A 24,235-nucleotide genomic window follows, 5' to 3' on the forward strand; every position below is an offset into this window, starting at 1 on the left:
GTGACAGAGGGCGGGGGTTTGTTGCTAGGGGCGGGCGAACGGGAGGGAACGATTGGCTGAGCCGTTGCTAGGGGGCGTGGTTAGCGGCGGCCGGGCCTGGCGGTGGCGGCGGGGCCGGGCCGGGCCCGGCGGGCGGAGGAGGTAACGGGGCCGGGCCCCGCGGGCGACCGGAGCGGCCATGGAGTTCCCTTTCGACTTGTCACCTGTGCTGGGCGACCGAGTCTGCGTGGTGGACCAGCACCTGCGGCCCGCCGGGCGCCGCGGGCCCACCCACCGGTACCGGGGCCTAGGCCTCAGGCCTGCCCGGGGCATGCTGGGAAACACGGGAGGGCGCGGGGCATGCTGGGAAACTGGAGGATTCCCCCCCCCCGCCCCCCCCCGCCAATTGCCTGGGCCATGGTGGTTAATGGGGGGGGGGGGGGGGTAGTATTGTTGCCCCGGGGCATGCTGGGAAACAGGGGGTCCCCTAGGCCTTGCCCTGGGACATGATGGGTAATGGTGCGTCACAACCCCCCTTCTCCTTGCCTGGACACCTGGGTTCCTCCTGGGCCGGGGGGGGTGTTGGGGGTGACACTGTGCGTCGTTGTGTGTCCGTCTGCCCCCCCCCCCCCCCCCCCCCGGTGTCCCCACGGCGCAGGGGGGACCTGGAGCAGCAGCTGCGGACAGTCATCGATGAGCTGGGCAAGGCCTCAGCCAAGGTCGGGGGCAATGGGGGGCAACTGGAGAGCAGGGGGGTAATGGGGGGGTAACAAGGGGGTAACAGTAGGCAATAGGGGTTAATGAGGAGATTATGGGAGGGTAACAGGTGCACAGGGGGGTAATGGGGGGCAGTGGGGGTAGGGGAGGGGGCAACCAGGGGGTAACAGAGGGGTAACAGGGGCATGGGGTGTAGTAATGGGAGGCAATGGGGGGGTAATGGGGGTAACGAGGGGAAATGGGGGGGTAAAAGGGGGAAACAGGAGGGCAACCAGGGGGAAACGGGGGCATGGGGGGCTGTAGGGAGGTAATGGGTGGCAGTGGGAGGGTAATGGGGGGTTACAAGGAGCAGTGGGGGTATGGGGGGGTGATGGAAGGGGTAACAGGAGGCAATAGGGAGGTAAGGGGGGGCATGGGGCGCAACAAGTGGGTTGTAGAGGGCTAATGGGGAGGTAACGGAGGGGTCACGGGGGCGTAATGGCTCTTCCCACACAGGCCCAGGGCCTCCCCACCCCCGTCACCAGCGCCGCGCGCATGGAGGCGAACCGCCACGTCCTCTACATCCTCCGTGCCCCGGATGGGCGGGGGTGCGCCTCTCTCCCCCACCTTCCCCTCCCCTCCAACCCTTCCCCCACCCCAGGGTGGGGCCAGGCATCCAGGCACCCCCCCAAAAATCGCTTCTGTCCTCCTCCAGGACCCCCAAAGGTGCTGTCATCGGCTTCCTCAAGGTTGGCTACAAGAAGCTTTTCCTCTTGGTGCGTTTTGAGGGGTCTGGGGAGGCACCCAGATGCCTGGGTCCCCCCTGATGGCCATCTTGTGTGTCCCCCCTGGCCATTTTTTCGTCGTCCCCTCGTGCCCCCCCAAGGACCGTAATGGTGCCCACAATGAAGCGGAACCACTTTGCGTGTTGGATTTTTACATCCATGAGTCATTGCAACGACACGGTTATGGGCGGCAGCTCTTCCAGCACATGCTGCAGGTGACAAAAAAGGACAAAAGAAGAGGGAGGGGCACTTCAGGGGAACACAAAGGGACATTGGGGGACATCCACCCCCCCCCATGCCTCATTTGTCCTCCCCTTTTGCAGAGCGAGAGGGTGGATCCCTGGCGTTTGGCTGTCGACCGCCCCTCTGAGAAGCTCCTGGCTTTTCTCCGCAAACACTACGGCCTCACTGACGCCATCCCACAGGTGGGGAGGGGGACAAAGGGGACATCCCTTGGGGGGGGAAACCCCTTCCTGTGTTGTCCACTTGCTCTCTTTGTGTGCCCCTCCCGCCAAGTATTTGTTCCAGTTCTTGCCTCTCAGAGAGGATAAATGATCTCTTGGCTTCACCAGGTTGTGGTAGAGCCTTGGGAAGTGCCCGGAGCAGGGGGAAACAACCCCAAATATTTGCCCTATGGCAGAAGAAGAGCCTCAAGAGAGCTCGGGGCGGGGGGGGGGGGGCGGTAAATCACCCCATGGATTTGCCCCAAGGGAGAATAGAGCCTTGGGAAGTGCCCGGAGCAGGGGGAAACAACCCCAAATATTTGCCCTATGGCAGAAGAAGAGCCTCAAGAGAGCTCGGGGCGGGGGGGGGGGGGCGGTAAATCACCCCATGGATTTGCCCCAAGGGAGAATAGAGCCTTGGGAAGTTTCCGGGGGGGGGGTGGGGGTGGAAATTACCCCAGATCTTTGCCCCATAGGAGAGTAGAGCCTTAGAAAAGTGCCCGGGGGGGGGCAAATCACCCCCAGTATTTTCCCTGTTGAGGGGCAGAGCGTCGGGAACTGCCCCAGGGGCCAGATCACCCCAGATTTTTTTGTCCCAAGGTGGGGGTAAGAGCCTTAGAAAGTACTCGGGGGGGGGGGGGGGCAAATCACCCCACAGATTTGCCCCAAAGTGGGGTACAGCCTTGGGAAAACCCCGGGGGAGGGCAAATCACCCCATATATTTACCCCAAGGCGGGGCTAGAGACTAAAGAGAGCCCTTGGGGGGGAGGCAGAACACCCCAAATATTTACCCCAAGTAGGGGTAAAGCTTCAGGAACTGCCTCGGGGCCGGGGGGGGGCACATCACCCCCAGCCTTCCTCCTTCCCCCCTGCCCCCCAGGTGAACAACTTCGTTATCTTCGAGGGTTTCTTCTCCAACCGACCGGGTGAGTTTCAGGGGGGATTAGGGGGTGGCCTCAGGGGGTACAAAGGGGCGTGGGGTGACGCCCCCAACCCCTAATAAAGGTGCCCCCCCGCAGTTCCCCCCCGCCGGCCGCCCCCCAAGCGCCCCGAGGAGGAGATCAAGCCCTACTCGCTCTCGGAACGTGACTGTAAGTCGGGGGCGTGGTGGGAAAAAGGGGGGGGCGGGGGGGAACTGAGGCACGGTGCCCCCCCAAGCTCCGCCCCTTTCGCCACGAAGAGGGCGGGGCTTCTCTAACCCTCAACCAATCCCCTGGCAGTTCTGCGAGAAGAGGCGGAGCCTCCTTGGCCATTCAACTTGACTCCTGGGCGAGCCGGGGGGTCGCCGGTTCGAGGCAGCCTCCGGCCCTTTTTGGTGCGGCGGGAGACGACGGACGGACAAACAGAGCCCCCAACGACAGACAGACGGACAGACGCCCCCCAACAGCGTCGCGCCAGGTTCGCCTCCCCCTTTTTTTTTGCCCCAATTTTGCCATTTTTGGCCCTATTTTTCATTCCCCTCCATCACCCCACAACTCTGTTTTCTCGCCCCCTCCCCCCCCGCAGCTCTCTCGGGCGAACCGGTCGTTGAGCCCCACGGCAGCTTCTCCCCACGGCAGGGCCGTGGGGGGCTCGTAGCCTGCTGGGTGTGGGGTGAAGGAATGTGGGGTGCCCGGCTCTGTCCCACTGGTGCCCCCTTCCTGCCCCACAGCTCCCAGGGGGTGCCAGTTCCTGCCCTGTAGCCCATATGGGTGCCTGTCCCCCCCCCCCAGTCCCTGTGGGTGCCCATCCCTTCCCCATAGCCCCAGTGGGTGCCTGTCCCTGCCCCATGGGTGCCTTCCCCTGCCCCACAGCTCCTGTGGGTGCCCATCCCTGCCCCACGGGTGCCCCTTTCCTGCCCCATAGTCTCTGTGGGTGCCTGTCCCCACCCCATAGTAACTGTGGGTGCCCATCCCTGCCCCACAGGGGCTTCCCCCTGCCGCACAGCTCCCATGGGTGCCCATCCCTGCCCCACAGCTCCCCCATGAATGCCTGTCCTCACCCCATAGCTCCCAGGGAGGGCCCCTTCCTGCCCCATAGCCCCTGTGGGTGCCTGTCCGTGCCCCATGGGTGCCCATCCTCGCCCCATAGCTCCCGGGGGGGGGCCCTCCTGCCCCATGGGTGCCCTCTTCCTGCCCCATAGCCCCTGTGGGTGCCTGTCCCTGCCCCATAGGGGTCTCCCCCTGCCTCACAGTTCCCATGGGTGCCTGTCCCTGCCCCACAGCTCCCGTGGGTGCCCATCCCTGCCCCACGGGTGCCCCTTTCCTGCCACATAATCTCTGTGGGTGCCTGTCCCCACCCCATAGTAACTGTGGGTGCCCATCCCTGCTCCATAGGGGCTTCCCCCTGCCCCACAGCTCCCATGGGTGCCCATCCCTGCCCCACAGCCTCCCCATGGATGCCTGTTCTCACCCCATAGCTCCCGGCAAGGGCCCCTTCCTGCCCCATACCTCCCAGAGGGTTCCAGTTTCTACCCTACACGTGCCTGTCCCTGTCCCACAGCCCTGGGGGGAGGGGGGATGCCCTTCCCCTTCCCCCCCTTTTTTTGGTTACGTTTCAATAAAAACGGTGACTCTCAGCGCCGGGTCCCGCGTGCTGTCGGTGTGGGAGGGCGGGGGGTGATGTCACCGCTGGGGGCGGGGCAGCCCAGAGACCCGCCTCCCGCTCTGCGCACTCCGCGCTGCACAGCGCCAATATCCTCATAGCCCCGCCCCTCCCTTAAGCCACGCCCACCGTGCTATTAGCCGCGCCGCTCAACCCCTGCTTGGGGGAAGCCCTGCCTCCCCAGCTGGAGATCCGCATTCCTATTGGCTGCCGCCGAGCTGGCTCCGCCCCCCTGGCGCGCACGGCTCGAAGCTAAATCAATGGGCTTGGCGGGAAGCAACTGCGCGTGCGCGTGCCGCCCGGCGCGGGCTCCGCCCACCGCGCATGCGCTTCCTCCGGGTCACCTTCCCCGGCCGCTCCCCCTCCAGCCGCGCATGCGCAGGACACTGCCCTGCCCGTCGCACATGCGCGCTGGGACGCGGCAGGGGCGGAGCCAGCGCCGGCCGGCGGGCGCTGCGCAGGCGCAGTGAGGTCGCCGGCTTGAGGCGAGGCGCGGCCGTCGGCGAAGCCGGGGGGGCTGCGCCATGTACCGGCACGGCCGGGCCGCCGCTGCCGCCGCTGCCCGCCTCCGACCCGCGGCCCCCACACTGCGGGCCTGGCCCCCGGCAGATCCCGATGGTGCCGGACCGGACCCGCCACGCCGCCATTACCGAGCGCGGCCTCAGGTGAGGGGCGAGGGGAAGGGGCGGGCCCGCGCTGAGGGGAGGGGCGGGGATATGTAAATACACTGCGGGGATGCAAATAGACGCCACGGAAGAGACTGGTGTGGGCGTGGCTGCTGACCCAGTGGGCGGGGCTATGCAAATACGCACGGGCATAAGTTGAGGGGGCGGGCCCTGCTCGTCGGGTGGGCGTGGCTATGAAAATCGTTATCGCTAAGTAGGGATGAGGTGGGCGGGCCCGGCTGTCCCGAGGGGGCGTGGTTATGCAAATCGCGGGGGGGTGGGAATCCCGCTGGGTCAGGGCCATCCCTGGGGACTCCGTGGGGCAGAGCCGTCCCCCTGTGGGGCAGGTCACCCTCTATGGGGCACACGCATTCCTCCATGGGGCAGATCCACCCCCCATGAGACAAATCCATCGTGTCGTGGTGCAGATCACCCCCTATGGGGCAGTTACATCCTTTTATGGGGCAGATCCGTCCTCCTGTGGGGCAGTTACATTCTTGGGGGGGACCTGCTGGGTTCCTCATAGGGCAGATCCATCCTCCTATGGGGCAGCTCAGCCCCATGGGGCAGCTCCATCCCTGGGGGGGGTCCTCCCGGGTGCCCCACAGCCCAAACCCCCCACCCCACAGCAAAAATGTCCCCCTAGAGTTCCCCACACCATACCCCCGCCTTCACCCCGCTATGAGGCAGCCCCACATCTACCCCCTTGGGGACCTTTTACCCCCCCCCACAGGACCTGGAGCCCACCCGGGGCCACATTTCGGCACTGCCCCCTCTCCTGCGCCCCCCAGCCCTGCCACGGCCCCCCCCGGCCCGGGGTCCTCGCCTTCGCGCCTTGTCCCCCCCCGAGGGGCTGGCAGGTGACATCACCACGGTGGACGGGCAGCGGGAAGATGACATTGCCGTCTGCGATGGCCCTGTCACCTCCCTCCTCCTCCTCCTGCGACCCCCGGCCCCCTTCCTGGCCCCCACTGGGCCCCCCCGCCACCCGCCCCCCAGCATGGAGGAGCACTTGGCCGTCATGCACCAGAAGCTGCAGCACGAGGTGACGAGAGGGTGACAATAAGGTGACATCGGGGCTGGCTTTGGGGTGGGGGTGGGTAGGGGGGGTGGCTTTTGGGGGAGGGGTCTGTTACTCCCCCACTATAGGGTGTGTCATGTATAGGTGGGGATGGGGTGGCACTGTGGGGCACATGGTGATGAGGTGGGGGGGGTGACAAGATGGAGGGGGTGTGACAAGGTGGGAGGGTGTGACGAGGTGGGAGGGTGACAAGTTTGCAGGTGACAACATGGGGAGAGGGTGATAAGGTGGGGGGGTGACAGGATAGAGGGGGGGTTGATAAGGTGTGGGGGACAACAAAGATGGGGGGGTGACAAGATCGGGGGGGGTGTGACAAGATGGGGGTGGGTGACAAAACAAGGGGTGTGACAAGATTGGGACGTGGATGATAATATGGGGGGGTGACAAGGTTGGGGGGAGGGTGACAAGGTGGGGGGGGGTTGCACAAGATGGGGATGAGGGTGACAGGACGGCGGGGGACAACCCTTTAAACTCCCCCAGCTCCAACCCCGAGCCCTGTCAGTGCCCCCCAGCCCTGCGGGATCCTCCACGTCCCCACGGGGACAAACGCACACACACCCCTGACCCCCAACCCCCCCCATTTCCCCCCACCCCCAGCTCCCCAATTTCTTCCTGAAGATCCCCGACTATGGCCTTTACTCCCCCGACGTCGAGTTCATCAACCACCTCCTCCACCTCCACACCCGGTGAGTCGTCACCCCCCCTCCGCTGCGGGGCCAGGGGACACTCTGGGGACAAAGGGGACATGTGCCAACCTTGGTGGGTGTGTGTGTGTGTGTTCACAGCGGGCGGCCCATGTACCAGGTGGCGGTGGCCCTGTGCCGGGCGGTGGCCTGGGGCTACTTTGCCAGCCTGCGGCTGGAGGTGCTGGCCCTGACGCGGCACCCCGAGGACTGGAGCATCCGGGCGCGCTGGCGCCTGACCGGGCTGCCCCTGCACCTCTGCCTCCTGCGCTTCTACCGCCGCGACAAGCGCCAGCTCCTGCGGTCAGCCCCCGCCACACCCTTGTCCTCCACTGCCACCCCCCGCCGCCAGGTTCCTTCTCCCACCCCCAGTGACCTGCTGCTGCTCCAGCTCCACAGACGCTCCCCCCGCAGCCCCCTTGGGTCACCCTGTGGTCCTGCAGCCCCCTGTCCCCTCCGTCCCCTCGTCCCTTGTGTACCCCTGTCCCTGTCACTCCCCAGGGTGGGATGCCAGCCCCACGTCCCCCAGGCCCTTGTCCTGCCCCAGGGTGGGATGCCAGCCCTGCGTCCCCATGTCCCCGTCACTCCCTGGGGAGGGAATGCCAGCCCTGGATCCCTGTGTCCCCCACGTCCCTGTTGCTCCCTGGGGCGGGATGCCACCCTCCTGTCCCCATCACTCCCTAGGGAGGGAATGCCACCCCTGCGTCCCCATGTTCCCCCACGTCCCCACAGCCCAGTCGCTCCCTGGGGTGGGATGCCAGCTCCGTGTCCCCATGTCGCTGTCACTCCCTGGGATGGGATGCCACCCCCATGTCCCCACGCCCACCCCTGACTCTGTCCTCCCCCCAGGTCCTATGACGCCTTCTCCACCTTCTTCCTCAACTCGCAGGGGCTCATCCGCTGCCACCGCGTGGACAAGGTAAGGCCAGGGGACACCGGGGGACCCAACAGTGTCCCTTAATGCCCCCCCCCCTCTAATATTGTCCCCAACCCCTCCCAGCTGATGCCAGCCCCCACGGCCATGACCGAGGACAAGAAGCTGCTGGTGGCAGCGGCGGTGGCAGTGGCACTGGCCGAGCCGGGACCGGCCTTACAGCTCGCCTTGAAGCCTCCTGCCACCTCGGGGGCCACCTGAGCCCCCAAATCCCTGTCCCCACGTGTCCCTTCCCTCCCTTAACTTAATGTACAGAATAAAACCAGATGGACGGAGCTGCTGCAGCAGTGACAGAAGGGGACAAACCGTGTCCCCAAACGGGGAGGGAGCCACTCGTCTTCCAAAACAGCTGTATTGTGGGGGGAGGATGTCCCCAAGTGTCCCCAAGGTGTCTCAGCCCAGCTCCTCCCGGCTTTTGCCCACCTTCTTGGGCATCTTGCGGGTGCTGGCGTCCTCCAGCTCCTTGGCTTGGTAGTAATGGGGGGCCACCTCCAGCAGCCACCCGCTGTCGATCTCGATCACCTAGGGACAAAGGGGACACTTGGGGGCCGTGGGGACCACCACTGCACCCCAAGCCTGTGGAGGGGACACGGGGCTGTCCTGCTGGGCGGGGGGCTGCTGTCATCGTCCAAGGACCCAGACGACGTGTCCGTGTTGTTGTCCCATCATCCTTGGTCCCAGTGGGGACACAGCCATGGGCTCCCTGTCACCCTGGTCCCCATGGGGACGTGGCTGTGGGGTCAGTGTCATCCTGGTTCCCATGGGGATGCGCTACTGGGTCCCTGTGACCCACGTCCCCACAGGAACATGGCTATGTGGTGCCTGTCACCCTCCTGTCCCCAATATCCCTGGCCACGTCCCTTGCCCCATGGCGTCCCCCCTGTCCCTGCACCACTGCCCCCAGCCCAGCCCCCATGGCCCTGTCCCCGTGGCTGTGTCCCTGTCCCAACATCCCTGTCCCAGCGTCCCCATGGCCATGTCTCTGTCCCCATACCCACAGCCACATCCCTGTCCCCGCGGTGACATCCCCATGCCCCGGCTGCGTCCCCAGCCCTGTCCCTGTCCCGTTGTCCCCATGACTGTGTCCCTGTTCCCATATCCTCATGCCCATGGAGATGTCCCTCTCCCAGTGTCCCCATGGCCACATCCCTGTCCCTGTGGTGACATCTCCATGCCCATGGCCGTGTCCCCAGCCCTGCAGCCACATCCCCGTGGCCATGTCTCTGTCCCCATGTCCTCATACCCACAGAGATGTCTCTGTCCCCACCCCAACATCCCCACGGCCACATCCCTTGCCCCATGGTGTGCCCCCCATCCCCACCTGCCGCATGAACTCCTTGGTGGTGAAGACCAGCTCGTGGTAGAGCACCCAGCGCGGCTGCTCCTCGAAGAGGGAGCTGTTAGGGTGGATGAAAACCGTCTGCTGGTGCTTCACTGTGCGGTACCCGCCCCGTGTCAGCCGCGCCGTGTGGTAGAAGAAGCCGGCAGTGATGGCCTGGGGGGCGGCAAAGGGGGGGAGGGAATTGGGGGTCATGAGGGTCTGGGAGCAGGGGGAAGATCCTGGGGGGTGTTAGGAGGGGAAATGGAGGGCCCGTAGAGTTTGGGGAGGGGCAAAGGAGGGGTGGCGGAGGATTCTGGGGGGTGTTAGGAGGGGAAATGGGAGGCCCTGGGGGGAACTGGGGGGTCCCTGCAGGTCCTGGGGGGAACTGGGGGGTTCCAAAGGCTCCTGAGGGGAAATGGGGGGCCCTGGGGATCCTAGGTGGGGAAAATGGGGGGCCCTGCATGTCCTGGGGGGGATCTTGGAGGTCCCAGAAGCTTCTGGGGAGTCCCAGGAGAAATGGGGGGGATCCCTGGGGATCCTATGGGGGAGAACTGGGGGTCCCTGCAGGACCTGGGGGGTGCCAGGAGCGGAACTGGGGGACCCTGCAGATCCTCGGGCAAACTTGGGGGGCCAAGAAGGGGAAATGGGGGTCCCTGGGGGTCCCAGGAGGGGAAATGGGGGGGTCCCGAGGGGAAACAGGGGCTCCCAAGGGGGAAATAAGGGGTCCCGAGGGGGAAACGGGGGGCACCTAAGTGAGTCCCAGGAGGAAAATGGGTCCCTAGTGATTACTGGGGGCTCGCGGGGGGGACTGGGGGGCCTGTTGGGGGGGGCATTTGGGGGTGACCTTGCGGACTGGGACGGAGTCTCCGGCGCAGGAAGAGGGGGGCACCTCCACGCGCTCCATCAGCCCCTCCAGCTGCTCCCGCACGTCCCGCGCCCGGCGCAGGGACCGCGCCTGCACGAAGTGCTCGTAGCACCACTGCAGGGAGTGCCCGCTGCTCACCCACTGCCGGCGACACGGGGACGGGGGGGGACACGGGGGGGACATAGAAAGACATGGGGACCATGGGGACACAGGGAGACACGGGGACATGGGGGACACAGGGGATGGGGGGCAACACAGGGATGGGGACAAAGAAAAGGGGATGTGGGACACAGGGACAGTGTGGGGACACAGAAGTATCAGAGGGACACGGGGGGGAGGGGGACAGGGACACGGTCAGTGCCTGGTCCTGGACACCCACCCTGTGTCCCCAACCTGCCCCCCCAGGGCCCCCCAACCCCAGGTTTACCCCTTGAAACACCCCATAACTCCCCCCCCCCCCAGCAGACACCCACTGCCCCCCCAAGACCCCTCCCCCCCATATTTACCCCCTAGGACCCCCACCCCATGTTTCCCCCCCAAACCCCCACATACCCCCCCAAAACACACCACTACCCCCAACCCTCCTCTCCCAGGCACATCCCATCCCCCTGCCACATCCCTCCTTGGTGTCCCCTCCATGTCCCTGTGTCGTCCCCCCCCATGCCTGGTTGTAGACGTTGAGCAGGACAAGGTGGTCCCCCCCGGGGACGTGGAAGCCCAGGCGGGCGCTGTCGGCATGAAGGACCTTGTCCTTGGGCCGGTAGAAGATGGCGTTGTTGACGGACAGCATGGCCGCCACCGTCAGCACCTCCTCTGTGCAGCCGTATCTGCCAGGGATGTCACCGTGTCACCCTGTCACCGTGTACAGGGGGTGTCACCACCCCCCCAACCTGCTCAGTGGAGGGATTGTAGGGACACACACACACACGACAACACTGGGACACCTGGGGACAATTGGCGGCCACCACCAGGACACCCAGGGACAAGCCAGGGATGATGAAGGGACCACACTGGGGCACGAGGACACCCAGGGACACCTGGGGACATCACAAGGACACCCAGGGGACACCACAAGGACAACCAGGGACCACTGGGAACACCACGGGGACCACCTTGGAGACACCACAAAGACACCCAAGGACACCCAGGGGACAACTCAGGGGACACCAGGAGGACACCGGGGGACACTCAGGGAATACCACCAGGACGCCTGGGGACAACTCAGGGACAGCCCAGGGGATACCACGAGGACACCAGGGGACAACCTGGGCACACCTAGGGGACAACATGAGGACATCCAGGGGACAACCTAGGAACAAGCCTGGGGACACCACCAAGGCTCCTGGGGACAACTCAGGGACATACAAGGGACTCCACCAGGGACAGCAGGGGACAGTCTGGGGACACCCAGGGACACCAGGGGACACACCAGTGACACTCACTGCTCGGAGGCCAGGATCATCTTGGCCAACATGGGCTCCACCGGCAGCTCCGCCATGCGCCGGCCCAGCTGGGGACAGGGAGGGGACAGCCTCAGGGTCCAGTGCTCCCAGTAACCCTGCCCAGCGCTCCCAGTACCGTGGTGAGCTCACCTACAGGATCCACCACCACCATCTCAGTCCCTCCCAGTGCTCCCAGTACTGTGGTGAGCTCATCCACGGGGTCCACCACCACGACCCTAGTCCCTCCCAGTCCTTCCCAGTGCTCCCAGTACCGTGGTGAGCTCGCCCAGGTGGTTGAGGGCACCCAGGGCGTAGAGCTGCTCCAGCGCCAGCACCAGTGTCTCGTGGGGCGGCGGGTCCAGGAAGTCGAAGTGGATCAGGTCGTTGATGCCTGGGGACAAGGACGTCACCTGCTGTCACCCCAGGGCCACCCCAGAGCCCTCCTGGTCCCCCAGGGTGTCCCCAGCCCCAAAGGTCCCCAGTGTCTCCCAGGCCCTGAGCTGTGGCACTGTGCTAAGATGCCTTGAGGTTTCTCTTGTCCCTAAACGTCCCTTGAGATGCCTCCTGAGATGTCCTAATGGTTCCCAAGATACCCAGATGTCCCCTACGGTGCCCCTATGCCCCAAGATGCCTCCTGAGATGCCCTGATGGCCCCTAAGATGCCCAAATGCCCTCTAAAATGTCCTAAAGCCACTTCAGATGCCCCAGTGCCCCCCAAGATGCTCCAATAGTCTCTGAGATGCCCCGATGCCCCCTGAGATGCCTCCTGAGATGCCCTGATGGTCCCTGAGATGCCTCCTGAGATGCTCTGATGGTCTCTCAGATGCCACGATGCCCTCTAAGACCTCCCAATGCCCCCCAAGATGCCCCTATGGACCCCAACCTCCCCCCAGCCCCCCATCTCACCAAGGCTCTTGAGGAGCAGGACAAGAGAGCCCAGGTCAGCACGTTGGATCTCGGGCACTGGGGTCTCCTCCAGTTCGTGCTGGAAGGCCCAGGCTGTGTAGAGGCGAAAGCACTTGCCGGGAGCCACCCGGCCCGCCCGGCCAGCACGCTGGTTCGCTGAGGCCTGCGGGTCACCGTCACTGGTCACTCAGGGGGCCACGGGGTCGGGGGGACAAGGGACACGGCTGCCCATGGGGAGTCAGAGACATGGGGACCCGGGAACCCAGAAATGTGGGGGCCAAGGAACATAGTGATGTGGAGATCTGGGGATATGAAGACCAAGGGATGTGGGGACACATGGACATGGGGACCTGGGGGCATGAGGGGGACAACGGACACAACTGCCCACAGGGACCCGGAGACATAGGGACACAGGGACCCAGAGATGTGGGACATGGGGACCCAGTGACATGGGGACGTGGAGACCAAGGGATGTAGAGACACAGGGACGTGGGGACCAAGGGATGTGGCAAATGACGTGGGGACCCAGGGGCATGGGGACATGAGGTAGACAAGGGACACAGCTGCCCACAGGGACGCAGAGGCATAGGGACACAGGGACCCAGAGATATGGGGACATGGGGACTTGGAGACCAAGGGACGTGGGGACATGGGAACACGGAGGCACGAGGGGGACAAGGGACATGGCTGCCCATGGGGACCTGGAGGCATGGGGACACAGGGACACAAGAGATGTGGGGACCTGGGGACATGAGGACCCAGGGGCATGGGAATGTGGAGACCTTGGGATATGGAGACCAACGGACATGGGGACCAAGGGATGTGGGGACATGAAGACCCAGTGACATGGGAGCCCAGGGACATGGTGACAAAGGAATGTGGGGACAGAGGGACCTGGGGACATGGCTGCCCATGGGGACCCAGAGGCATGAGGACCTGGGGACCCAAAGAAGGGACATGGGGACCTGGAGACCCGTGGGGACACAGGGACATAGCGACCAAGGGGTGTGGGGATGCGAGGCCACCAGAACCCAACTACCCACAAGGACCTCGGGGACATGGGGACACACCGACTCCACAGAAGGACCACGGGGAGGACACAGCCACCTTAGGGGACTGTGGGGGTGATGGGGGGGGAGGGAGGGGACGCAGTACCCGGGAGCAGGGGGTGACCACCAGGGACTCCATGCCGGTGCGGGCGCTGTAGCTCTTCTGCTTGCAGAACCCAGGGTCCAGCACGTAGACGATGCCATCGATCGTCACCGACGTCTCCGCGATGTTGGTGGCCACCACCACCTGCGGGAGGGACGTCACAGGCTCCAGCCACCCCACGACCCCGTCCCTTGGGCTCCACCCGATTGAGCCCCACTCCTTAGAGCCCACCCTGACCCCCACCCCGCTAAGCCCCACCCCTTAAACCCCACCCATTTTAGCCCCACCCTATTAAGCCCCACCCCTTTAGACCCCACCATAACCCCACCCATTTTAACCCCACCCTAATAAGCCCCACCCCCTCAATCCCCGCCCCCTTAGACCCCACCATAATCCTACCCCTTAGACCCCACCCCATTCAGCCCCACCCCATTCGGCCCCGCCCCCTGAGGCCCTGCCCCTCCCGGGAAGCCCCGCCCCCCTCCCCTTAAAGGGCCGGCACGTACCTTGCGTGCGCCGGGGGGGGTGGGCTGGAAGATGCGGGCCTGCATGTCAGAGGGCAGGTTGGCGTAGATGGGCAGCACCAGCAGCTCCGCCAGGCGCGACCCCAGGCGGCGGCACCGCTCCTGCAGCAGCTCCACGCAGGCCTCGATCTCCTCCTGCCACCGGCACACCACGGGGATGTGGATACCCAGGAGGATGGGGACAGCCAGGGGGACAGAGGGACACCCAGGGGGAAAAGGGGATGCCAAGGGGGACAAGGGGACACCCAGGTGGGATGGGGACACCCTGGGGGAAGGGGATGCCTGGGGATGTGGACACCCAGGAGGATGGGGACACCCAAGCGAGACACAGGATGTCTAGGGGAACATGGGGACCTCCGGGGGACACAGGGACACCCAAGGGACATAGGGACATCTGTGGGACACAGGGACATCCTGGAGGATGGGGATGCTCAGGGAGATGGGAACTCCCAGGGGGGTGACGGGGACACCCAGGGGGACATCCAAGGGGACAGGGACACCTGGGGGACACGGGGACATCCCAGGGGATGGGGACACTCGGGGACACACGGACATTGGGGGGGAAGGGGACACACAGGAGGACAGGGATGCCTGGGGATGTGAACACCCAGAGGGATGAGGACACCATGGGGGACACAGGGACAGCCAGGGGGACACGGGGACACCAGGGAGGAATGGAGTGGACAGGGAGATGGGGGCGGGACGACATGGGAACACAGGGATGTCCAGGGGGCCATGGGGACACCCAGGGGACATCAGGGACATCAAGGGGATAGGGACACCTGGTGGGACAGGGACACCCAGGGGGCAGGGGATGGCCACAGGAATGGGGACATCAAGTGACACCGGGGAATGGGGACATGCAGGGAACATCAGGGTGACACTGGGGGCACCAACAACATAAGGGGGACAAAGAGAGGGAGGGGACACAGGGAGGTGGCAGGGGGGTGACATGCAGACACCCACCTGGCCAGTGAGGAAGACGAGGATGTCCCCCGGAGGCTGGGTGACACAAGGGGTGCCCAGGGGACAGGGGGGTGCCCAGGGGGGACAGGGGTGGTGGCAGGGAGGGAATGGGGTGACATGGGGACACCCACCTGGCCAGTGAGGAAGACGAGAATATCCCCCGGGGGCTGGGTGACGTGGATCTGCAGCACCGACACCACACACGCCTCCAGGTAATCGGCCTCGGGCGCCTGGGGAGGGGACATCGGGAGAACATCAGCACCGGGTGTCCCCAAGTGTCCCCAGCCATCCCCCTGTTGCCCAGTGTCCCCCAGTGTACCCCTGTCCCCTGAGACACCCATGTCTCCTCACTGTTCCTGCGTCCCCCCCGTCCCCTGTCATCTCTCATGTCCCCCGAGGTCCTCCAACACCTCCCGGTGTCCCCAGATGTCCATCCTGGTGTCCCCCAGAGCCCCATGTCCTCTGCCACCCCTACGCCTCCCCCATCCCCATGTCCCTTGTGCCCCCTTTGTCCCTTGGCACCCCCCAGTGTCCCCATGACCCCAGCAGCCTGGTATCCCCCAGTGCCCCACATCCCCCTACTGTTCCTATGTCCCCCCTGTCCCCGAGTGCTCCTACATCCCCTTGCTGTCTCCATGTCCCCTAGTGCTCCTATATCCCCTTGCTCCCCATGTCCCCCCCTGTCCCCATGTATCCCCTTGTCCCCCAGCACCCCATGTCCCCCAGCGGTCCTACATCCCCTTGCTGCCCCTGCGTCCCCCATGTTCCCTTGTCCCCCTGCTCTGCCCATGTCCCCCTGTCTCTCCAGACGTCCCCTTGCACCTATGTCCCCTTGTCCCCCAGCACCCCACATCTCCCTGCTCCCCCCATGTCCCCCCTGTCCCCTAGCACCCCTACATCCCCTTGCTGACCCTGTGTCTCCCCTGTCCCCATGTCCCCCAGCACCACTGCATCCCTCTGCTGCCCTCGTGTGTCCCCCGTCCCCATGTCCCCCCTGTCTCTGTGCACCCTAGCACCCCACATCCCCCTGCTCCCCACGTCTGCCGCGTCCCTGTGTCACCTTGGTGTAGTAGATGTCGACAGGGAAGCGGCGGCCGGGGATGCGGAAGACGGGGGCCTGGTCGAAGAAGGCGGAGAAGCGCTGGGTGTCGAGGGTGGCCGAGGCCACCAGCACCTTCAGCTGGGGCCGGAACCGGGCGATGTCCTTGATCAGCCCGAAGAGGACGTCAGTGTGCAGGGTGCGCTCATGCGCCTCGTCCACCATGATCACACTGCAGCGACGCGTACGGGGACACAGGGACAGGTGTGGGGACACGGGAACAGGCATTGGGACACGGGGATGAGCATAGGAACAGGTGTGGGGAGAGGTATGGGGACACAGGGACAGGCGTGGAGACAGGTATAGGGACACAGGAACAGGCATGGGGACAGGTATGGGGCACCAGTAAGACTAACAATAAGGACAGCGCGAGGGACACACAGCCACTCCACCAGCCCCCTGCCGTGTCCCCAGTGTCGCCCCCACTGTCCCAAACTACCCCCCTACCCCCACAACATCCCCAACTGTTTCCCTCGGAGTCCCCAACCCCGGATATTCCCCACCCTCCATGTCCCCGGGGTCCCCTCCAGCGTCCCCTCAACATCAACCTCCCCCCACCCCTTAATGTCCCCATCCCCACGTCCCCACCATTCCCCAGCATCCCCAATCTCTCTGCTCTTCCCCAACATCCCCATGGCCCTGATGTCCACAGTGTCCCCAGTGTCCTTGGTGCCCCCAGCACCCCTGTTCTCCCCAATGTCCCCAAGGTGTCCCCAATGTCCCCATCTATGCTGTCCCCAACATCTCCAATCCCTCCACCCTCCCCCAACACCCCAGTGTCCCCAGCATCCCCAATGTCCCTGGTGTCCCCATTATCCCCGCAACGTCCCCAAGGTCCCCCAGAGTACGCCATCCCTGACATTCCCAATCCCTCCCCTCTGCCCCAACACCCCAATGTCCCCGGCATCCCCAGAACCCCTGGTGTCCCCAGTGTCCCCAAGGCCACCTGTAGGAGGCGAGGTCGGGTTCGGTCAGAAACTCCCGCAGCAGCATCCCATCCGTCATGTATTTGAGCACAGTCCGATCCGACGTGCAGTCCTCAAAGCGGATGCTGTACCCTACCTGGGGACAAGACACATGTCACCGCTGTGGCCCGGTGGCCCTCAACTCCCTCAGCATCCCCTCAGAGTCCACCAGCTCCACCCCGGTGGTCCCCAGGGTCCCTAATTGTCCCCAGGAGTCCCCTCGCTTGCCCAGAGTTCCCCTGGGGTGTCCTGGGATGGGGATGTGTCCCCAGGGTCCCCCACAGTCCCCTAGGATGGGGACAAGTCATTAGGGTCCCCTGTGCTCCTCAGGGGTCCCTAGGACAAGGACGTATTCCCTATGGTCCCCAGGGTGGGGACATCTTCCCTGGGGTCTCGTAGGATGGGGAGATGTCCCCTGGGGTTCTCTGTGTCCTCAGGGTCCTATGGGACAGGGACATGTCCCCTGGGTCCCCTTCGGTCCTTGCAAGGGGTACATCTCCCCTTGGGCTCCCCTAGGATCGGGACATGTCATTAGTGTCCCCAGTGTTCCTCACGGCTCCCTAGGACAAGGACATGGCCCCAGGGTCCCCTGCTGTCCCCAAGATGGGTAGATGTCCCCTGGATCCCTTGCAAGGGGCACACGTCCCTGGCGTCCCTTGCAGTCCCCAGTGTGGGGACACGTCCCCTGGCTTCCTTAGGACAAAGCCAGCTCCCCAAGGGTCCCTCAGAAGAAGCCACACCACAGGTGTCCCCTAAGGTCCCTCTGGGACACTGTTGTGTGCCCAAGGTCCCCTGCCATCCTCAGGTCACCAGAGCCACCCTTTAGGTTGTCCCACACCCCTCACATCCCCTGTGTCACCTCGTTGCCCAGCTTGGTGCCCATCTCCACGGCCACACGGGCAGCCACGCTCATGGCAGCCACACGCCGTGGCTGCGTGATGCCAATCTTCAGCCCCTGCCGCGTGTAGCCCTGGGGACACAGGGACAAAGGGGACTCCACATCAGGGAGTGGGGGGGGGGGGGGGGTGACAAATGCTCCCTAACCGCCATATCCCCCCCTTGCCCCCCAACTCCCCTGTCTGTCCCTCTAATTGCCTCCCACCCCCCCCTCTGCACCCCCAGCTCCCCATTCTGCCCACCTGAAGACCCCTAGCTCCCCTATCTGCCCCCCATTGCCCCCTAACGACCTCCTGGTGCCCTCTCATTTGCCCCCAGACCCTCTATATGCCCCCAATTACCCACCATCCCCACTATGTACCCTTGATGCCCCCTCATTTGCTCTCCAGCCCCCCATCTGCCCCCCAACCCCCCATTACCCCCGATACCCCTCATTAGCCCCCCTGATGCCCCCCAGCCCCTCTATCTGTCCCCCAACCCCCCATCTACCCATCAACCCCCCGATGCCCCCTCATTTGCTCCCTAGCCCCCCTATCTACCCCCCGATGACCCCTCACTTGCCCCCCAACACCCACCTGCGCCCCCAACACCCCCCAACTCACCTATTTAACCGCCTGATGCCCCCTCATTTGTCTCCCACCCCCCCATCCGCCCCTCACCGTCCCCCAGCCCTCCTATCTGGCCCCCACCACCCCGATGTGCTGCCCCTGGCCCCCCCACCTCCTCGTGCAGGTACTGGGGGATCTGGGTGGTCTTGCCGGAGCCGGTCTCTCCCTCGATGACCAGGATCTGGTGCTGGGCAATGGCGGCCACCAGCTCGTCACGGTAAGGGAAGATGGGGAGGCTCCGCCGCGCCTCCTGCGCCGACTGCCGCTGCCGCTCCGCCTCGGGCACCGGCGCCGGGGCCTCCTGCAGGCACCCACAGCGTCCCTCCGGGATCCCCACATCACCTACAGTGTCCCCACGACCACCTATCGTCCTCCCAGGATCCCTCCAGTGTCCCCAGCCCTCCGCAGCATCCCCATGCCACCTCTGGTGTCCCCAGGGCCCCCCATCATCCTCCCAGGGCCCTCTGGTGTCTCCAGGCCTCCCTGGCTGCCTCCATGGTCCCTCTGGTGTCCCCAGGGCTCCCCATCATCCTCACAGAGTCCCCCCAGTGTCCCCATGGCCCCCCACCATCCTCCCAGGGTCCCTCTGGTGTCCCCAGGGGCACCCGTCATCCTGCCAGGGACCTCCAGCATCCACATGGCTCCCTGGCATCCTCCCAGGGTCCCTCCAGTGTCACCAGGGCCACCCATCATCCTGCCCGTGCCCCCTCAGTGTCTCTGCCACCCCTGCTGTCCCCATGGTCCCTTCAGGATTCCCACAGCCACCCATCATCCTTCCAGGGTCCCCCCTGGCTGCCCCCATAGTTCCTCTGGTGTCCCCATGGCCCCCCAGCAGCCTCTCAGGGTCCCCTGGTGTCCCCAGGGGCACCCATCATCCTTCCAGGGCCCCTCCAGTGTCCCCATGGTCCCTACAGTACCTTTAGGATCCCCTCCAGTACCACAAGTCCCCGCTCTACCCGTTCCCAGCACGCCTAAATCCCCCTTCAGCACCCCAAATCCCCCCTCTACCCCCTTAGAATCCCTCCCAGCACCCCCAGGGCCCCCTCCAGCACCCCAAATCCCCCTTCTATGCCCCCAAAACCTCTCTCATTGCCCCTGGGACACCCTCCAGCACCCCAAAATCTCCTCGCCCCCCTCACCTTATCGGGTTCGGTGCCCTTCATCTGCACGGCACTGACAAACTGGATCATCTCATCCTCCTCCAGCACAAAGTCGTAATCCTTGGAGGGCTGACGGCGGGCGGCATCGCGCGCCCCGAACCTCAAGGAAGCCGCCCCAATTCGCTCCTCCTCCCAGCGCCGCTGCTCGTCCCGGGGGGCCATTCGCTCTTCCTCCCCTCCCAGCACTTCCTCACGCTCGGGGATCTTCTACAAGGTAAAGAAAGGGGTGAAATCACCGGGGTCTCCCCTCCCCCAACCCCACCCCCCCCCGGCCGTGGCAGGAGGGACACTGGGGAGGCAGAGAGGGGGGAATTTGGGGTGCTGGAGGGAGTCTTGGCAGTGATGGGAGGGATTTCCAGGGGATAAAGAGAAGATATGGGGTGCTGGAAGGGGTCCTAGGAGTGATGGGAACGACCTGGAGGGGATAGAGGGGGGATTTAGGGTGCTGGAGAGGGTCCTAGGGGTGACAGGAGGCACCCTGGGGGAACAGAGGGGAGATTTTGGGTGCTGGAGGGGGTCCTAGGGTGATAGGAAGGACCCTGGCGGGATAGAGGGGGAATTTTGGGTGCTGTAGGGGGTCCTGTCGTGTTAAGAGAATCTTGAGAGGACAGAGGGAAGACCTGAGGTGCTAACGGGGGCCTCAGAGATGATGGGAGGAACCTTGGGGGGATAGAGGCAGAATTTGGGGTGCTGCAGAGGGTCTCAGAAGAGACAAAAAAGACTTTAAAAGGATAAAAGGCCAATTTCGCGTGCTGGAGCGGGCCCCCGATATGACAAAAGGGACCCTGGAAGGGCGATAAAAGCAGTATTTTGGGGTGCTGGAGGGAACTTTGGCCACGATGCGAGGGATCTGGGGGGGCCAGAGGGAGGTTTGGGGGACCCTCACCTTGCCTCGTGTTTCCTCGGGGATATAATATCGATTACTTTTCTCTAATTTTTCCTTTTCCCCGGCCCGTTTGTACTCGCGGGCCAGATCCCGCACGCGACGTTTATATTCTAGCTCCCGCCGTTCCGCTCCCGTCAACGTTTCTTCCCCGAAAAGGTATTCTTCATCGGCGATTTCCGCTTCTAATTCTTCTAATTTATCCTTTTCCCTTTTCGCTAAATATTCCCGACGGGATTTTTTCCGCAGTTCTGGAACCTGACAGGTACAAAAAGGTGGTGTTAAAGCTCAGTGGAACCCCTCTCAACTGGAATTTTGGGGTGGATTTTAAGCTCACCATGGTTTTTTGATCTTCTTCGGCGATTTTGAGGCGTTTTTGAGCTTCTTCATAAGCCTGGGGGGAAAGCGAGGGGAAAAGGGTGAGGACCCCAAATTCCAGCTGCGGAGGATGGAGGAGGGGGGCCTTAATGGCACCCCCAGATCCCCCAATTCCACCCAGGTGTGTCAAATCTGGGCCAGGAGGCAGGAAAAGCCCCCACCAGTTCCATCTAGGGACCCCCCCAGTCCCAGCTGAGACCCCTAAATCAAACCCTGGGGCACCCAGGAGTCAGGTACGGCCCCGCAGTCCCAATGACCCTCCCCCAGGCCCACCCTCCAGTCCCAGTTGTGACCCCTAAATCAAACCCAGGGAGCCCCAGGAGGCCGGGAGGATCCCCCCCGCATTGTGGCTGTGACCCTCAAATCTCACCCAGGGACCCCCAAGTGCATGGCAGGACCCCCCCACCCCAGCTGTGACCCCCAACATCCCACTCAGGGACCCCAATTCCCACACAACCCCCAATAAATCCCACTCAGGGTCCCTCCAATCCCACACAGGGACTCCAATTCCTACTCAGCCCCCACTAGATCTCATCCAGGGTTCCCCCAGTCCCACCCAGGGATCCCCAAAAGCACAGCAAAACCCTCCCACAGCCTGGCTATGACCCCCCCAGTCCCACCCAGGAGGTCAGCAGGGCCCCCCAAACACAGCCAGGTCCCCCAGGTCTTACCCAGGGACTGGTAATCCCACCTAGGGATGCCGATTCCCACCCAAACCCCCTAAATCCCACCCAGGGTCCCCCAAACACAGATGGGTCCCCTTAAATCCCATCCAGCGACCCCCTAAATCCCACCCTGAGACCCCGAGGAGGTTCAGGAGGGCCCCCCAAATACATCCAGGGCCCCCCAAATCACACCTAGGGACCTCCTAAATCCCACACAAGGACCCAAAATCCCACCCAAGGACCACCAAATCCCACCCAAGGACACAAAGGAGGTCAGCAGGGCCCCTTAAACACAGCCAGGCGCCCCCATATCCCACCCAGGGACCCCCCCAAAAGGCGTTGCGGCCCCCCCCATGCCCCTCACCTTGGCATCAGGGCGGGTGAGGACGCTGCGGGTACGGTCACGGTCGCGGCGGCGCAGCCGTTCGGCAAAGGCGTCTCGTTCCTCCAAATCCCGCAGCCGTTCCCGCTCCGATGCTTCCCATTCTGCTTCTGGCTCCTCGGTGGGGTCCGCAGCCCTGGTTTTGGGGGTGAAAAAGTCACATTGGGGGACACCAAAATCCATGGGGGACCCCAAAACCCACAGGGCACCCCAAACCCCACAGACCTTAGTAGTCTGGGAGACCCCAGAGGGGTTTAAGTGATCCTGAAGGTGTGAATCCCAAAATTCCAGGTGGGACTCAGCACCCAAATGGATCCCAAAAGCTCAGGGGTGACCCCAAGGGTCAGGAAGGGACAACCAGGGTGGACCCCCAACATCCAGGGGGACCCTGAGCTGCTCTGGTGACACCCAGGGGGCTGGAGAAAACCCTGAGACCTCCATAATTGGGGGGACCCCAATAACTGTGGGGGGATGCTGAGTACCTGCAGAGACCCACAGGGGACAGGAGGAAACCTTGAGACCCCCATAACTGGGGGAGACCCCAAGAACCGGGGGGACCCTGAGCACCTGTAGTGACCCCAAGAGGGCAGGAAGAAACCCCGGGACCCCCATAATTAGGGGGCCCCCAAGAACTGGGGGGACCCTGAGCACCTGTAGTGAACCCCAGGGGAAAGGAAGAAACCCCCAAGCCCCCCATAATCGGTGGGGGACCCCAGTAACAGCAGGGACCCCAATAACCAGGGGGACCCCGAGCACCTGCAGTGACCCCGAGGTGGCAGGAGGAAGCCCCAAGACCGACATAACTCAGGGCGACTCCGATAATGGGGAGGGACCACGAGAACCAGGGGGACCCTGAGCAGCTCTGGCAACATCCAGAGGGCTGGAGGAAGCACTGAGATGCGCATAACTAGGGGGGACACCTCGATAATAGGGAGGGGGATACCAAAACCCGGGTGGGGAACCCCAAAAAACAGGGGGGGACCCCAAACTCTGTGTCTACTCACGGAATGTGGGGCGGCGAGGGGCTGGAGGCCTCGGGCGACTCGGAGCGTCGGCGTCGAAGGTGGCGGCGGCGGCGGGGAGTGGGGTCAGCTGTGGCGGGGGCGGAGCCGTGGGCAGGGGCGGGCCCTGCCGCCTCATCATCGCTCTCGACCAATCGGTAGCCTTGGCTGCGGCGCTGCAGCTCCCGTGCCGCCCGCTCGGCTGCCCGGCCTGGGGGCTCCCGCCGGGCCTCCCGGGGCACCTGGGGGCGGGGTCAGCCTCAGGACACGCCCCCTCAAGACACGCCCCCTCCCCTCAGACTGGCCACGCCTACCGAACACCCAACGCCCCTCATTGGCTGTTGTTTCCGTTGACTGTGGTGCTCAGGTGCACAAGCCACGCCCCGTCCTGCGATGGCCACGCCCCCATCCGCATGGTCTCCTACATCCTAGAAGCCACGCCCTCATCTCCCAGAAGACCACGCCCCCACCTGCACAGGATCCTGCCACCCACTACCCTTAAAATACCGCCCCTTCCCGCAAGCTCCGTGCCCATCTGCCGCCAGGCCACGCCCCCACGCGCTCCAACGCCCTCCCAGTCCAGACTAAGCCCCACCCCCTTATCGTGAGCCCCTCCCCCATCCAAAGCCCCGCGCCCTCCCCCGAGCCCCACACACTTACCTAAACCCCCGCCCCCTTCCCCCGAGCACCGCCCACCTTGTCCCAGAGCTCCCGCGCGAAGGCCCGCACGCGCGGCTCCTCCACCCGCAGCGCCTCCGTCTCCCGCAGCCGCTCCAGCAGCTCCTCCACGCTGCGGCTCCGCCGGGCCAGCGCCACCAGGAAGGCGGGGACGTGGCGGCCGCTCAGCCCTAGCAGCGTTTGTAGTTCCCCGGACACCCACCGCTCCAGCGCCGCCGCCGCCGCCATGGCGGCCCTGCTTCCTCCTTCGCCTGCCGGCCGCCGTACGCAGCGCGCACCGCGCTCAGCCAATCCCCGCGCACGCGTAGTTATGTAGCCCCGCCTACTCGGCGCCCCGTCGCGCCGCCTCTGTGGACGGTGCGCATGCGCGCTTCCGCTCTACCGTAATATCGCGTCGAGCCGCGCGGCTCAGAATATAAAACCTCTTTTTTTTTGTGGTTTCCAGGGACGCCACCGGTGCCTCCCCCCTCCGTACGCCGGTCCCCGGTGTCACT

General features: G+C 64.5%; 3 protein-coding genes across 7 annotated transcripts; 2 read left to right on the plus strand and 1 right to left on the minus strand.

Moving 5' to 3' along the window:
* The first annotated feature begins 77 nt into the window (after positions 1 to 77).
* ATAT1 (alpha tubulin acetyltransferase 1) lies at positions 78 to 4,461 on the plus strand. 4 transcript variants are annotated; one of them, XM_074567778.1, is made up of 10 exons: positions 78 to 276; positions 638 to 698; positions 1,192 to 1,283; positions 1,391 to 1,451; positions 1,562 to 1,675; positions 1,784 to 1,885; positions 2,784 to 2,829; positions 2,923 to 2,994; positions 3,124 to 3,301; positions 3,410 to 4,461. In XM_074567778.1, the coding sequence occupies exons 1-10, from the start codon at positions 179 to 181 to the stop codon at positions 3,432 to 3,434; spliced, it is 849 nt and encodes a 282-aa protein (XP_074423879.1). In that variant the 5' UTR covers positions 78 to 178; the 3' UTR covers positions 3,435 to 4,461. The 4 variants fall into 4 exon arrangements, with proteins under 4 accessions (XP_074423879.1, XP_074423880.1, XP_074423877.1 ...); XM_074567779.1 differs by having other exon boundaries at positions 2,808 to 2,829; XM_074567776.1 differs by having other exon boundaries at positions 139 to 698.
* Positions 4,462 to 4,905: 444 nt separating this feature from the next.
* C29H6orf136 (chromosome 29 C6orf136 homolog) lies at positions 4,906 to 8,124 on the plus strand. Its single transcript, XM_074567769.1, has 6 exons — positions 4,906 to 5,151; positions 5,885 to 6,196; positions 6,830 to 6,918; positions 7,018 to 7,218; positions 7,765 to 7,834; positions 7,916 to 8,124. The coding sequence occupies exons 1-6, from the start codon at positions 5,011 to 5,013 to the stop codon at positions 8,048 to 8,050; spliced, it is 948 nt and encodes a 315-aa protein (XP_074423870.1). The 5' UTR covers positions 4,906 to 5,010; the 3' UTR covers positions 8,051 to 8,124.
* On the minus strand, positions 8,117 to 24,075 carry DHX16 (DEAH-box helicase 16). Of its 2 annotated transcripts, none has more exons than XM_074567557.1 (20): positions 23,760 to 24,075; positions 23,067 to 23,305; positions 22,045 to 22,198; positions 20,975 to 21,031; positions 20,641 to 20,895; positions 19,734 to 19,961; positions 18,707 to 18,895; positions 17,949 to 18,059; positions 17,071 to 17,186; positions 16,086 to 16,296; positions 15,157 to 15,255; positions 14,042 to 14,194; positions 13,539 to 13,679; positions 12,384 to 12,546; positions 11,750 to 11,868; positions 11,478 to 11,545; positions 10,700 to 10,862; positions 10,015 to 10,176; positions 9,171 to 9,344; positions 8,117 to 8,371 (listed from the first exon to the last, which is right to left on the minus strand). In XM_074567557.1, exons 1-20 carry the CDS (start codon positions 23,967 to 23,969, stop codon positions 8,243 to 8,245), a joined length of 3,141 nt encoding a protein of 1,046 aa, XP_074423658.1. In that variant the 5' UTR covers positions 23,970 to 24,075; the 3' UTR covers positions 8,117 to 8,242. The 2 variants fall into 2 exon arrangements, 1 of the variants encoding a protein (XP_074423658.1); XR_012584639.1 differs by having other exon boundaries at positions 8,186 to 8,371; positions 10,700 to 10,887.
* Between the last annotated feature and the right edge of the window lie 160 nt (positions 24,076 to 24,235).

Source organism: Larus michahellis, chromosome 29, assembly GCF_964199755.1.
Source record: "Larus michahellis chromosome 29, bLarMic1.1, whole genome shotgun sequence".
NCBI lineage: Eukaryota > Metazoa > Chordata > Aves > Charadriiformes > Laridae > Larus > Larus michahellis.